The 16,128-nt window shown below is 44.7% G+C and overlaps 1 protein-coding gene across 1 annotated transcript; it reads left to right on the top strand.

Moving 5' to 3' along the window:
* Positions 1-1,886: 1,886 nt before the first annotated feature.
* LOC139343640 (ankyrin repeat and fibronectin type-III domain-containing protein 1) lies at positions 1,887-13,463 on the top strand. The gene is made up of 18 exons (XM_070981389.1): positions 1,887-2,367; positions 2,716-2,992; positions 3,136-3,336; positions 4,356-4,463; positions 4,843-4,940; positions 5,242-5,332; positions 6,049-6,156; positions 6,794-6,893; positions 7,618-7,747; positions 7,920-8,039; positions 8,269-8,375; positions 8,610-8,724; positions 9,053-9,219; positions 9,318-9,495; positions 9,647-9,809; positions 10,440-10,606; positions 10,936-11,143; positions 11,550-13,463. Exons 1-18 carry the CDS (start codon positions 2,206-2,208, stop codon positions 12,314-12,316), a joined length of 3,267 nt encoding a protein of 1,088 aa, XP_070837490.1. The 5' UTR covers positions 1,887-2,205; the 3' UTR covers positions 12,317-13,463.
* Positions 13,464-16,128: the final 2,665 nt, after the last annotated feature.

Genomic DNA, 16,128 nt, shown 5'->3' with positions numbered 1-16,128 from the left:
TAGAGCGCATCTCTCCATTTGGTACAATGCTGCCGACTTGCACATGTGAGACTTCTTGGTATTTTTCCATTTAGTGTCAGACTTTAGTGTCAGCGGCTGTTTTCTGACACGCACGTCTATTCTACAGTCTAGCAGTGACTGTGCATCTGCGTGCCGATCTTTGAACAGGATTACTGCAAGATTACATTTACAGTAAAACAAAACAAAAATCTAATTTATGGCCGATGGCTGATTTTCTAGCTTGTAGGAACTTTAATAAGAAGCATAGCAACTTTTTGTGATGAGTTCGGCTGTAGTCTCTCATTAATCCTGCATGCTGAAACATTCGTTCTCAAGTATCATAATCTCCATGGCTTTTTATGTGGGATTTATTTCGCCTGTTGCAATTTGTGCCCCAAAATAATCTAATAAATGGAGAGTATGGTTGTCAGTGCTGTATGATAACCCTCGAGAGTGATGCCTTTGTGGTTTACTTACACAAATGAATGTACTGCATTACTTCCTGAGGGATTAGAACTATTAGTCATCAGATGTTTCCATGCTGAGCTGAACCTCTGAGCCCCGGCATTTAGCAGACTGACAAAGAACAGAAAACCTCTTTGCAAATATGCAGGCATACTCGACTCTCAATACAGCACTGAGATAGAAATAATAATAACCACCGCAAACTGTGACGCTGACATGCAACAAAACCACAAGGAATCTACAGTATATGTCTGCTCATGGGTCAGCATAGGTTCTTTTTAAGTACCTAACTCTACTGTGCTCACATAACTGTTATTCTCTAGCATCAGCACAGTTTTCAAGCACTTTTTTCTCTCCTCAGAGGTGTTTTTACCTTGTTTTTGTGCTGCTTCACAAAAGGCAAACTCTAAAGCTAATCTCCTCTCTCAGCTGTCCCATCAGCAGTTTCCACAACTGATGTAAGCCGTGATAAACAAACAGGGGGAAACTGTACCAATAACAATGGTCGGTAATGCCCCTATACCCTACCCCCGCATCCCAGCTTATAGACGGTGCAGGTACTGTGCAAACCAGTGAGGTGGCAGGTATAATGTGTCACTGAGAGATGTGGCGTCACTGTGACCAGAGCGCTCATATTCTGTCCTCAGCTGGCACCAGTACCAGGGGAGTATTCACTTTCACGCAAGGACAGTGGACTTCTCATCATCCCATGACTTGACTTGATAGAGGTGAAATGAAAAACAAAACAAAACACTGAAATATGAGACTTTCCTACAGATGGGAAAGTGGTGATGAGAGAGAGCGATGACAGAGTTTGAACGTCCCCTTTTTCCAAAGATTTCAGATCTGATCGCTCGGGGCGTGACGCAAACCGAAGGGACATGAAAGTCAAACTGTGGAAAGAGGGGGAATGAGAAGAAAGACAGACAAATGAAAGAGCGGACTCGCTGACTGAAGAGGGCGAGGGGGAGAAAAGCTAGACCGCGTTTTGTTCCGAGACAGATTTTTCAGGCACAAAAGTGGCTGATTGTAATGATGAAAACGGAATTGATAATGAACCGTCATTGCTGTATTGGTGATGATGGATTTTTATCTTCAAGCTGATGATATGAGGAGATTTACATTTATTTGAAGGGGAGAATTTTGTCTCTTCTACATGAGATTGCTTTTCTTTAGTTAATTAGATTGACGGGTCTGACGCTTTGTGCGCTGAGAGACTCCATTCAGAGGGAATAAAACCCCTGTCAGATAATAGTGGGTAAAAGGAGAACAAAAGGGAAAAGAGTAAGAGGCACAGAAATTAATGTTTCAAGGCATTTCCATCTACTGTGTACAGGCATTGTAACTTTTATCCACCCACACACATCACCACCCGGCTCAGCCTCGACTTACCCTTCAAGTCGGCAGAAAATTGCCTTTGCTATCGAAGACTCTGTGTGAGCCTGACTGTTTATTCTGTTTTGTCCACCCCACCTTTATTCCTCACCTCCTACCCCTGTATACACTCTTCCAGGTTTCTAATGACTTTCACCATTTCTCTCTCCTCATTCTCCCCAAGTTCTCCTTTTTTTCCGCTTCAAATGTCACTTTTCTTGTCCTGTCCTCCCTCTTTCTTGCTCTTATGCTGGGGGTCCTAATCTTTTTTTTCCATGAACTAACCAATCCATCACACTGCTTACTATTCCCCCATCCTCCTCAGCTCCCTGTCTTCCTGTTGTCCTTCTCCTCTCCTCTCCTGTCATGTCTGTATCCATGAGGAACCCGCCCCAGCGCCGGCGCTCTCTGGGCCCCGTCTCGCCCAAGCGCATCTACAGAAACCTGTCCGTCAGACTGAGGGGCGGAGAGTCATCTGCTGCCGGGGAAACGGACGCGCCCAAACACCTCGGCAAGTCTGCAGATGCTGTAAGATATGCGGGTGTGATTTGGAGGGGAGGTCTGGTCACTTTGGCTGAAATGTTTTCCTGTCCTCTGGCTGGGCTTCTTGTTGAAATTATAAGACTTTATTTTGACATTACACGCTGACTCTGTGCTGCTGTGAATTCATTATCCCAGGCGAGACTGCTGCGCTGATTTATGATTTGATTTATGTGTTCTGTCTCATCCGCTGCCTCTTTCTTTGTACAGCAGCTCCATTCCCTCTACCCCATAAAAGAAATCTCTCTCTCAGTATGAACTCTCTCCTTCTGTCTTCCTCTCCTCACCCGCCCACCCCCTACTGGTCCCCGCACCCTCTCCCCTGCTCCCCATTAGTACAAGACCCTGTGGGAGGCAGTGGAAAACGAGGACACTCTGGCTGTACAAAGCCTGCTGTCCAGAGACCACACCACATGTGGAGGAGGAGGAGGAGGAGGAGGAAGCATGTGGGAGAGAGGAGAGAAGAAAGAGAAGGACTGGGAGAGAGAGAGGGAGAAGGGGGTGAACAGGGTGAGCGAACAGGGCCTGGTCCCCCTGGATGTGGCTGCCCTTACCCACAATTCCCCTCTGCTCCATGTGTTGACAAAGGCGGGAGCCAGACATAACCCCATTTGTGAGTCTCACGCTTTAAAATAACAAACAGAACATGAGCATATTTGTTTATAAATAGCATGGAAATTCCTGCGGGAGCAGCTTTAATTGAGTGCAAATCATATTCAGAATCCGTCCCTTCTCCTGCTCTGTGTTTCCTCTCAGTGAGCCGGCCGACGGAGTGGGCGCTTAAGCTGGATGCTTTGGTGGAACTGGCGGGAAAACGGGTGGAGGAGAGGAAGAAGGAGTTGTTGAGGAAGGCAGGGGCGGGGCCTCAGGCACAGGCTGACGTCCACAGACAGATCCGACTGTGGAGCCTCAGGCTGCAACTGTACTGCCGGATGAGAGAGAACTTCCAGAACACAGGTCAGTGGTCTTGGGTCAGCCTGTGGCATTTCTTGAACTACATCTTGGGACACAAACAAGGTCACAGGCCTGTTTCTTTCCAGTCCTCAGTTGGTAGAAATACTGATATTGATGTCCTCTTCAAAATCACTCTCATCAAGGTAGAAGCAGTATTTCCAGCTCTCCTCTGCAAAGCCCCTCCATCACTGATGGCAAGGCCACAGTGATCTGGTATTCCACCCAACTTCTTGCTTAAGTTTTACTGATTTCCTGTCTGGACTCCCAGCTGCCCTCTTGAAAGTCTCCCTTTAGCCCCCTTTTAACTCATCCAAAATTCAACAGAGTGCCTCGACATCAGCATTCCCAAATTCCCCTCTGCCCTACGCTCCCACCACCAGCTCCCAGTGGCTGCCTGCATCAGATTGAAACTCTTAATAGTGGCTGATACATGCATAGAGACCCACACCTGCAGGCTTCGGTGCAGCCTGTGTTCTGCTAAATCAGGCCTCCGAGCTGTCCTTTCCCTACTACAACAACCTGCTCAAGTCCTCTTCCTGGTGGAGCTCCATTGGTTCAGGTCCCCTCTGTACTTTCTGTATTTACTCTGTAGAAACATCTCTCCTTAGTTCTCATTTCATTTGTCTTTCAAGCACTTACAGTTCTCCTCCCTGACTTTTTTATGACCACAGTGTTATTGTAAGGGCAATAAGGCGGCGGCTCCTCCTCTTGGTGCAGTGAAACGAGTGTCAGCTCAGTGCTTAAAATGAAAAATAGAGATAGGTTTTCATCTGAGGCTTATGACTGCATCCATGCTAGAGATTCAGGTAGAGATTCAGTGTCAGGATAGAAGCTCAAACTTTTACTGGCAACCCTGGTTTGTTAGGTTGAGGGCCAGGATGAAGAGATTCATGTCGAAATACCAAACTAAATTATTACTCTGTGGATGTGCACTGAGACAATGCAGTACTTTTATTCACTCTATATATTTGTTGTTGCATGTGTTCATTTTGATCATTGGTCTGTCTAAATTTTTCATCCAGAGCTCCCTGGGCCTCCCAGTCATGTGTCCATACTGGTGACCAGCACTTCCTCTCTGTTTGTGGTAATCAAAGAGCCAGACACCGTGGGGCTCATCACCCGTTACAGAGGTAGGTAGGCATGACTAACAAGGCTGTAGATGGAAGGATGGATGGTTGGACGAGTGGAGGGACAAATTAAGAAAGCAGCAGGCATGATCAAAGCATGGACCTGAAGGACAAATAGAGGAATGATATAATCAAGGCCTCACACATAATTTAGGCTGGCAGGTATAAAAGCTTTATATTTATGGATCTAGTTTAGCTACTCTATTTTTGGTACTTGGTTTTATAGCTGCGTTAATGTCATACTTTGCAGCCAAGAGTAGATTAAGCCCAGGTACAGCAAGTACCCCAACGTTGTAAACACTCAAATCCTCACTTCTTTCCTATGGGGGCTTTGAGTAAAGCCAGAGAATAATCTGTCAGTGCGATTGTTTCGTGTTCACAGTGGAATGGAGCACCTCAGCCAGCTTCAAACGCATCCTTGGCTCAATCCAAGTTACAGAGACCAAGAACCCATCCTATAGTATCAACGGACTCACAGCAGTAAGTCATGTGGTACCTTCAAATACTCAACACATGCAGAGATGTGCATGCACATACACAAAGTTAAGTGCTTTAGGGACATGCAATAATACACAGACGTAGGATGCACATGTTAGCTCTAAACTTACTTACTGTGCTCAACCTGTGCTCAACCACTTCCTATAAGAGAAAAGTTATCCACCTTCATGTCTTACTTAACCAGGTGAACTAATAATGAGAGCGGTATGTCATTGCATTGTGTCGCAATGAATGATTCGTGCGGTTAATGCATGGTGACAATCTTGTGCTTCTCCAAATGCAGGGAGTGCATTACTTTGTAAGAGTGAGTGCCTTCAACGTGAAAGGATGGGGCCCGCCTCAGTGCTCTGCTCCGGCCAGCGCTGCCCCCTCCAGTGAGTATGCTGAACTGCAAACTTTGATGAATGTGGACTTGTCTCTGTGAGAGGGCTCCATTCTTTTTCTCTCTGTCCCCGAGTAATGAAATTACTTGGCTGACACCAAGCTTGATGTGAAAGAAGTGGAATCCACTCACGGCTGGTAGGACTACTGAATTATTAAAACATGGAGAGTTGAAGATGTCACAGTGAGTCAATGGGCCTTGTACCCGTGCTGCTTTGAGTTTGAATTCGGCTTACAGTCTTTCTCACATGCCATCCTCTTTCTCTCGCTGTATTACTGACAATTACTCTCCACTTTATTCTGTACAATGGCGCAAAAGTTGGCACACAGTGTTCTAGAAATGGAGAACAAAGGCAAAAAATAAGAATGTCAATCCAGAAGTTAGTCAGAATACAAACCCAGCGGTCATATCAGTCATATGCAGCCCGTTGCTGCTGTTAGGTAACACAATTTAACTTGTAAATCCTTTTGAATCTAATTTTAAAGAAGGCAGAGTTTCAGTAGCTCAGAATGAATCAGCAGTAAAACTGTCAGAGTCATAGCACACAGATGGTCTCTCATGCAATCGCCCTTGCCTCCTAATCACCAAGACTGGGAAAAGCAGCACTCAGGACTCGCCTGCAAATGAGCTCTTGATGTCTTGAATGATTTTTCCTAATTGCATAAAAATGAAAGCGAGGATTCATTTCTTCCCATTCTCCTTGTGCAGGTTGGAGAGAGTGCACTGGCGTGAAGTCACAGTTCAGAAATCATGAGGGTCTTGTGAGGAAACTGCTGGAAGATGCCAGAGAGCCACATTACAGAGGATTCTGCATAGGTAATGCTGGTACTTTATATAAAAAGTGCAAGCAAGCATGTGAGTCCATAAATCTGTGTTTATCACCACAGTACCCCTATATTTGCCAATTTTTGTGTTCTAATATATACAAGTCCCCATTTTCTTCATTACTTTTCTATTAAAATCTATTGCTTTAAACTTCTGGGAAAAAAGCTGTACCTTTGGTGGTTATTTCATGCACAAAAACATAAAGAATCAAATGAAAGAAGAAAAGAAAAGAAAAGAAAAGAAAAGAAAAGAAAAGAAAAGAAAAGAAAAGAAAAGAAAAGAATCTTGCATAAAGTCTGCTTTCAGTATGAGTCAGTGTGTGTCAGAATTGCTTTTTTTCCGAGTACATGTATAATGGTTCTGATGTCTTCTGTTGTGCACCGTTAGAGTCAGAACTCATAATGAACTCTGAGGACACTGAAACATGCTTTTTTTTATAATGTTTCATAAAGATAATATCTTTACAGAGTTTCTTATCAGCAGCATGTACTGCATGTATCAGCTCTCTTCAAGACAGAGGAAACCGTTTTCACCACCCATTCAGATATCTTGTGCTTGCACAGTGAATAGAGCTTTGGCAGTAAAGTGGATCTCATCCTGTCTGATTCTCCTCTCCTCCTCTCCACAGAGAGCTCTAAGCCCCAGACTCCCAGCAAGCGTCTGTCTGTGTCTCGAGGCATCAAACAACTGTTCCAGTCCGCCACCAAGTTTGTTCGTCTCCTACAGAGGTAGTGCTCCATTTGTCTTACCTGTCCCACTGTGCCTTGAGGGTACGGGGAGTAACGGATTAAATGTGATGTGATTACAGCCGTGTACACTACAAAGCCGAGTCCAAGCTGGTGTCTGTTACGGATATTGAAAAAGAACAGGAGTCGCATTAAAGCTGCAGAAGCTGTAAGAGTGGTGAAGTAGTCTTTTGAGCGGGATGACGTTTGAAATCACTGAAATGTGGCCAGTGGTGTTCAGTGGAGCGCGCTCACCACAGCAGCTAGCAGTGGACGAGCGGGGCGAAGGTCTAATTGCATGAATAGGAACAACAGCACTGCTTTAAAAAGTGGCCGAAGACAGCACGGATGGCTCAAAATGTTGGGGTTTGAAGCTAAATGCATTTTTTAGGCACAAACATCATTTGCATAACTTGAAATAAACGTTGACAGTGATAACAGCCCGATCAGGCATTTCAAAGAGTGCGGCTCCTCCGTTTTCATTTTCGCCTGTGAAAATTAATTTCCTTGCTTTCACTTCACTTGAAGGATTATGGGCTGTTGTGTGAGTTGAGGAAATTCTCTGATTTCTCTCAGATTTCCATCTGAAGAGACTGTTTGATGCCAAAAATGAAGCTTCACACGATTTCAGAGTCCAGATTGACGTCGCGTTAAGTGAAACTTGTGTGACTGTAACACAGCTGGAGTCACCTGTACACTTTTTTCTGTCTCACGTTGATCTCATTAGGGGTGTGTACTTGGCTACTGTGTTCTACCACATGGAAAACATCCTGGTGACAGCGGAAGATCAGATCCCGCTGGTGGAGATCCAGTGCTGCTCCACCTCCATCACCCAAGACTTTCCTTGGTTTGCTAAGGTGAACCATCAGTTGAACACGTGACATAAGTGCTGTTCAGTGAACTGCTCTCTAATCAGACACACCAGTCTTCCATTGTGTTATTCACCGAGTCTCCAAATGAAGGCTGTGGTACTTCCTGCGTGAGATGCAGCTTAAAACTGAATGTGATTTATTTTTTTTCTTCTTCTAGTTGTCCTGTGCATGGCAACAAGTGCCGTGGCTCCAGCAGGCCCTTTCCTCTGCTCATTCATCTCCCTCCTCCCTCCTTCAGAACAGGCACAACATTTTAAGAGCTGTCTCCCAGCTGCAGGTAGGAAGTTAAGCAGCTTACTCTGCACGATAAGAAGCATCAAAATGGGTTAACTGCTATTTTAATTACCTCTTACTCCTCCTACTCCCCTTGCTGGTGCCTCGTCTCCCTATCTCAGGCTACATACCTGTACCCCAGAACCTGTGTTTCACTCCATTAATCCCTAAAATCCTCATATTTATTCATCCTCATGCTTCTGTTTTACCTCTCCGCCTTTCTGTGCCTTCAGTCTTCGCTGGGAACAGTGGACCTGGGCCAGGTATACTACGAGCCTCTGAAAGACCGGCAGGGCAACGTCTTACTAGTGACTCTGAAGGAGTTCCCGAACCCTCCCAGGTGAGAAAGTTAATCCCCGTCAGACATTTTTTCCTTCCTCCACAGAGAGCACACAGCATCAAAGGATGGTTTAACCTCCATCGTCTGTTTGAAGGACGGTCTCCAACTCAACATTTGTTGGTGTTATACTAACTGTGTTATTCCAATATGAATAAATCAAACAGAGTTTTCATTGGTGGTTCCATGTGGTGGTTGCATTTCATTTGTACCCTGATTTGTCTGCACCACTCCAAGCCCTCCTGACCCTCCGCTTCACTGGATGCCCCTGGCCCGCCTGGAAAAGAACCGCAGCAGAACTCCTCTGCTGCCTGAGCCCACTGCCATGGACATGCTCTATGAGCAGCTCAAGGTGAGCCTGGGTTTGTGTTAGCGTGAAAGAGAGACACACAGAAAAAGTCTGTGAGCAGCAGCAGCTACGTGCAACAGAATGTATTTAGCACTGAGTGCATAAGTGATTGAGTGTATTGACTTTCCTGACTTGATTACTGAGCCTTGTTTTTCTTTCCTGTGCAACTCAAATAGCCCTGAAAATACACTGGAATTCATTTAGCAAACCATAACCAAATTAGCTAAGCAAATTAAAACCAAGGAGATACAGTGAATAAAAGGCATCTAAACATTATATCCTGTTAACATATTTCAAAATCCCTGACACTGTACCTGTCTCTGTTGTCTAGGAGAAGCTGTCCTTCCACAGGCACAGCATTCAGTGGGCCGAGCCGGGTCTGTACGTGGGCATCCTTAAACTGTGCAGCTCAGTCGAACAGATCCGGGTCCTGGTGCCACAGAGGCTGCCGAATCTGCTCTGCCACACACGGGTCCGACACAATGCCCACGTTTCCAGGTAACACAGTTTGAGCATGTGACATACTGAGCCAGGCCCATCACAAACCACACCGTTTCAAGCTGTGTTTTGTTAACTGCATCGTCTTTGCGTGACAGAGAGGAGTGGGCATGGCTTCAGAGTCATGTTTACACCACAACCAATGGCAGTGTTCAGAACCTGTTGAGCGGCGAGGACGAGAGCTTGATGGAGAGCAACGGGCTGGTGGAGTTCGTCAGGTCTCTGAGAGCAGCAGTCACACATCTCCTGACAAAGCTCAACATCCCCCTCTACAGGGTAACACTGGTTTCAAACAGCCACCTCCAAAAGCTCCTTTCTCAACTATCACTTTCTGAATTGTTTCAAGAAGGCATGATGAAGTGCAGTTTCGCATGCAGCCTCTAACAGATTCTCATAACGCTTGGATGTGTTTTTGTGTCTGTGACAGGCGTACCAGTATGGTGTGTACACCCGCGAGCTGCTGCAGTTTGGAGACAAAATGTCCATGCTGCTGCTGCTGCCTCCCAGTGAGGACTTCAGCTCCAGCTACTGGCCTCTGGTGGGGACCAAGGAGCCTGGGCTCACCATGCCCCTGCAGATCTTTGAGCTGGGTAGGTGGAGAACTGTTGTTGCACAAGTCTATAAATACTGGATCCCTGTCGTGATAGTACCACACTGTTCGTCAAGCAGAGGTGAGAGAGAGAGAGAGAACGAAAACTGTGATTCATAGTGCATTTATCAAACTGGGACGACTGTGGACATTGAGGTGAAGATTAAACACCTTCGGGTAGGGGTAACCTTCCCTTACAAAGAGTGGCATCGCGTCCTGGAGCCCATTAAATAACAGTAGCATCACATAAGTGACTGAAGTCATTTTATATAGCATACATCTCACTAGGACTAATAATGCGTCTGATCTTCAAAGGAAAAAATAATACCCCCAGAAAGAACCAATTAAATCCATTTCAACCCTAACCGGTTTGGTTGGACAGTTTAATATATGTAAAGCACTCTGAGGTGCAGCATCAGATCTTTGGGTCTTTTGAAGATGAGTCACTTTTATTGTTTTTTCTGATCTAATTAGTCCTTTTGATCCTTCTTCTCATCCTCACTTTAGAATTTGTTTTGACTCTAATTTAATGCTAAAGGTACGATTAAGTGTGCTAATGAGTTCTGAAGCTGCTTCCTCTGGGCTTTGATGTCATGATTTGTCTTTCCTCTTACCTCTGCCTCATCACCAGTTCACTTCTGGACGTATGAACGGGACTTCCTGTCCCAGTACTGCCAGGCCTGGGTGAGGCTGGAGCTGGACACTCATCTGGCCCAGCAGGCTCTGCGGGAGGCGCTGGACACCAAGGAGGTGCAGGAAGCCCGAGAGCGTCTGAACCACATCACTGAGCTGTCCCAGGTACGAACATGGAAGCAGACACAAAAGAAGGCTGAATACTTGAAAGAAGAGGTCGTCAAACATACAGTACAGGACAGTTCAACATGCTGATGCGCCTCAGTCTGCTCAAAGCTTCAAAATTCTTCTTTTGTCTGCTTTTCATTTTGTACAGCTCTCCTTCTGTGATTGATATGGGTTTGATGAGGGAAATGAATAAGAAATAAAGGCTTTTACTTGGACTCACCCGTCAGTGTATGTGATTAAGTGTAGAAAAAGGGATGACTTAATGCGATTTCAGTAGATTTAATTCAACAGTTTCTCTGTTGCCATTTATTCTCCCGTGTCTGCAGCGGCTGGATGTGGTGTGGAGGGATGCCCGCTGGATTATGGACTGCCTGCAGTGCGTTCGATCCAAGCAGTGGGTGGGGGCGGTGCCTCTAGGCCTGGTGATGGGTGGAGACCCGCCTGCGCGTCCTGATGGTGAAGAAGAGGAGGAGAGTTTGACTGCCAGACTGACGTGGCCCCATCGGATACAAGCACAGAGACAAGCCATTACAGGTACAGTGATGAGGTGGGGGTGGATAAGTGTGAATCAAATTAGATTCTAGTGCTGTTTTCAGGTCTGACACAGACAAGCTAATAAAATTCTTTAGGTTCTTAGTTCATTAGATTGATATTAAATATGGGAAGGTGCTGAATGCTGAATATAAAATAATGTGTGAGAGATGCAGTATGCAAATTCCTATTGGAGATATGACTGCTGTCATAACAAGATGCTTCTTTAGCATAACAGTGCTTTGAGCTTAACGCTAACATCAGTTAACGTGTTCATGTTGAGCAGCTATGATGTTTACCAAGGTCAGCATCTTCCTTTAGCCTGTTCACTACAAAGCTGAATTACTGTAACTTGCTTGAACTTGAGTAAGATTTGAACTTGTTTTTTGTCTTCCAACTTCCCTTTCAGACTGTTTGGTCAGCGTGACTCCGCCAAACGTTGTCACTGCCGAGGTCTCCGCTCAAGCAGGAATCATGGCTGTCCCTGAAGAGGCCACGCTGGTGTTAGCAGAGGGCGTCGCCAAGGGGGGATACCCTGTGGACATCGCCGCCCAATCAACTGTAGACTTGACGAGCATCGGCCAGTCAGAATTGGGATGCGCAAGCGCATTAATCGAATCAGGACTAGAGCCTGCTGCTATAACACAGTTGGAAATGGGGTACACTGTTTTGGACACACAGGAGTCGTACAGCGAGGGGCAGGACTTTCCTTCCAGCATCACTGAGGTAATCCGGCCAATGGAGATGGCAGAGTTGGTGGACATCTTGCCCACTCTGAGTCTTATTGAAGAGGAGGCACCCAGTGGCTCATCCACACCATCAGTAATGGATATGCTTGAGAGCTTTGGACTGGCGATTAGAGAAAACAGCACCTTCTTTCACTTGGAGAATTCAGACTTGAGCAATGGAGCCGTGTGTGTGTCACAGCCCAACCCGCTCTGTAACAGCAGCAGCAGCAGCAGCAGCAGCAGTGTGAGGGAGACGCACTGTCAGAATACTGTGTTTCAAGGACAGGACATGTCTGCCTCTTATGACGCCAAAGGTGGAGACGTGCCCGTTTTGAGCTTGGATTCTCCTCCAAAGGATGCAGAGGCTCAGCTGGTTCCCAGCAAGGCAGCATGCATTCCAGTGAGAAACCAGGTGGAGTGGGACAGACCCTCGAAGAGTTCATCCTGATATCGACTCCAGTGGCAGCCTGCTTCAGACTGCAGCACAGCTGATTTCCAGACACAGACTGTTTTGACTTGATAGTCTCCTTGATGCCCGACTGTCCATCAGTGTCCACCTCCCCAGTAAATACTAACTGCTGTGGAGGAAAATTCGAGTGACATCCAGTTACTTCAACTACAGTAGCACTTCATGTCACAGATCGTTACAGCTGATCTAAGAAAGCACATAGGGAAGGAAAAAAAGCAACACAGCTACACTGATTTATGCACATATTTTTGGCCTGCAGCTTATCTTGCCTAATGTTCAGTCCATTAGAGCTTCTCGTATGGAAAAACTAAGCCATAGCAGGAGCTTTTATGACTAGAAAAGACATTGCTCACTACAGCACAAAGCAACATTGTTGCTTGTTGGAGGTGGCAAACATACAGTTCAGTAAAGTGGAAATGTTTGCTTTGCTGTCTATGAAGAGGTATTGAAATGTATGTCTAACTGAATAGCTGTCGCTCTCTCTGGTTTATTCCTTAACAAAACTGCATTTACTGCTGTCGGTCTTACCGAGTTCCATTAATGAGAAAAAAAAAAAGGACAGTTCAGACAAGAAATAGAAATGTGGCTGCTGCAAGAAAAACAAACTCAAGATGTCAACCTACAGTTGTGGGAAGGACATAGTGGATGATTTGTTCCTTCAGTTCCTTCAGTTATTTTTAGACCCCTCACACTAAAAAGGCCTATTGAAGAGCAGATTTTTAAGAACGACTCAAAGGTTTCAGTTACACGCCTGCATTTATCTTTCTTGGTGGCACACAGTCCAAAACATGTTTTCTGGGTTTCAGTTTGTGAAGGAGCATACAACCCATTCGTATTTGCACATTCATGCCAGTTCTTTTTCTTGCTTGGGGGAAGATTTGGCCTCGCATTGTTGCTCCTGTAGTTGCTGTATCTTAACCTCCTCCTGCGCAGCATCCAGTCAGAGTCAATCAGAGAGTGAGCTGCAGCCAAGGAAACATGCAGACTTGGTAAATGCTTTGGGAGTAACGGTGAGCGATGCTGTGAAGAAATTTTAGGTGAGTGACAAGTGGCAGGCTGAGGTGGTTCTGTTCAGACTGAAAATACAAGAGAAGAGAAGAGAAGAGAAGAGAAGAGAAGAGAAGAGAAGAGAAGAGAAGAGAAGAGAAGAGAAGAGAAGAGAAGAGAAGAGAAGAGAAGAGCTTTGTCCAGGTCAGAATATGGCTATGTTTAAATGGACTTTGGATTTCAGCTTTCATTGCCATGCTTCATATTATTAGGAGGTGTTACCTTTACCTTTACCCTTACCTTTAGTATTATGTCTTGTAAAGTGAATACTTAAGTGTGTTAAGTTACAGCATTTATGAACATGGGGACACCCACATTTTCAGAAGGCCAGTATGTATTAAACTGTTAAGTGGGTCTCAAACTATTGTCATTAAAAATGCCATTAAATGCTGCCTGAGGCTCTTACATGGTGCTTTAGCATTACCTGTTTAATTTTTCAGGTGTTTTGCATTTCCCAAGTTTTTTTCTACTTCTTGAGTAAAAAGCTAAAGAAACATTTCAAGGGCCTGCACACCCATGGTACCCATTGTTTGACATCCTCTCACTCTTCAGGGCCACTTGTTAAGGACCACTTAGACTTTTTTTATTCTTATTGGTGCTTTGATGACCTCGTGTAGATCCATCCTAGCTCCGTGTAATTTCAAGAAGAGTCTAATCAAGCAGAATGATTGAAACACAGAGGTGTGAGAGGCTTTAAAGATGTGGAACTGCAGTGGTTGTTAATGAAGCATACACACCACAGAGTTTCACTGGAGATCAGTCAACTGTCACATTAATCACATTACATCCTTATGATGAAGTGAAAACATGAGGGCATCTGTTTCTGATAATATCAGGTTTAATGAAGCAATCTAGTTGAACAATCTGCTGAGTTTTCCCTCTGACTGTGAGCCTAAACAGAGAGGATGTACTTTGTAATTACATTTGTGTGATAAATGGGTACTAATGTGATATATTAAATTTCTAATTAACTTAGTGCCAACATCAAACAGTCACTGATTAGCAGATCAAAAGAGAACATTATCAGTGCATTCTGAAACTAATTTCAGTTTTTCTATCACTAATTTTTTCTAACACCACTGATGAGTGTGCCTTAATGGTTGGCTATGGTTAAATGGTTATCTGATTAGCTGTGTTCTGACAGAACAATCTCTCTGAGAAGTGAAGACACTGATCATATATAAGAATGAATAGCTGGTCAATTTCCACAGACATGCAATCATCAGAGACTATATTAAGCTGTGGTGGGTGAACATCACTGACCTGACATCATTTTTCTGACAGTGGGAAGACAACCAGGCAAATTATTAATTTGATATATGGTTGTTTTATTTTGAAAGACTAGAAGTGGTGGCATGGCATTGTGTGTGTCTTCACTTAGTGGATTTCAAAGTTGAATTATGAGTGTCCACTGCCCTCTAGAGTGCACAGTGAGGACCTGCCAAATTCAGTCAGATGTGTGGCTAAAGTATAGCTGCATCATTGGTAAAGAATGACACAAGTGTGTATGTTAGCACATGTTTGCCATGCATGCAAAGTTACGAAAAAGAGGGTTAAAACTTTATTTATTGTAGGTATTGAATTCAACCTTTAAGCTCATAACTATACAATTATCTGTACATAAGCACTTTAAGTTTGGCTTCAAATACAATTTACATACTTGATATATCTAATAACAGCTGTTTTGAAGGACGGGTGTCCTTTATTGGTGATGTCTAGGTACTGCAAAACAGCGCTGAATGTGTGGCTGGTGCAAAGTGATCATATCGGCATAGCAACCTTAAATATCAGTAAGTACAAGACAATTAAAATCAATGAAATCGCAAATGTGTGACTTGACTCAGTTTATTGATGGTGTTCTATGAGCCCTTTGGGGGACGTGCGATCAGTGTGACACAGGTTGGACTTCACTATGATTGACACCTGACCCAGGGACAGTTTGAGGATGCCTTTGGAAACAATGTTGATCCACCAGCTGATGTTTGCCTGAGAGGAGACAAAATATAAAGGCCTGAAAATGTGTTATTACTCCTGTCAAATGCACTTTCACCAGCTGCTCTGTTAATTTTGCACTTTTTTTGGCACCTTATTGATTGGTTGGGCTGGAACAGGTTGGCAGAGCTGAACGAAGTGGCTGGAGATGGAGCTGGCAGGAGTGATGATTGAAGACCACGAGCTTCCTGGTGGGTGCTGTAGGTGGATGTGGCTGTAAATATCTGGCAGGAGCTCCAGGCGGAGGCTGATGCTGCAGCTTACTGATGGTAGGTGAAGCAGAGGAATACAACTGCTGTATGCCAGAACCTTAATGATGGATGATGAGGATGCAGGCAGTGGGTGGAGGTAGAGATGGAAACTGTGGGAGGGAGGAAGAAGTTGGATGCATGGATGAATTAATGGGCATGTTATCCCTTCCTCCTCCAGGAAACTACATCCAGACTTCTGTCAAGATTTTGTGGATGTGACTATTTGCAGTGACGTCAGCAGCAGCAGTGAATCCTCATCTGCTTTGGCAGAAGACACCTTGATGTTTTGTCATTAGAACAAAGTGTGTTTGAGTGAGAGCATGAAGTACTGTGCATCCTCACACAAGCCTCCACCCTTTTCCCCCAAAACCGAGGCCAGAAAAAGTGGCCTAACATTTGTGCTTTCTGTCTGTTTTAAGAAAAGGAAGACATCGAGCACCGTACAAAGTGTGTTTTTGAATTATTAATATTTACTACTAACATTTAAAAGCCCAGTTAAAT

Source organism: Chaetodon trifascialis, chromosome 15 (assembly GCF_039877785.1).
Source record: "Chaetodon trifascialis isolate fChaTrf1 chromosome 15, fChaTrf1.hap1, whole genome shotgun sequence".
NCBI classification, from domain to species: Eukaryota; Metazoa; Chordata; class Actinopteri; order Chaetodontiformes; family Chaetodontidae; genus Chaetodon; species Chaetodon trifascialis.
Note: the sequence above shows the minus strand (reverse complement) of the source record. Positions and strands in the feature narration are given on the sequence as shown.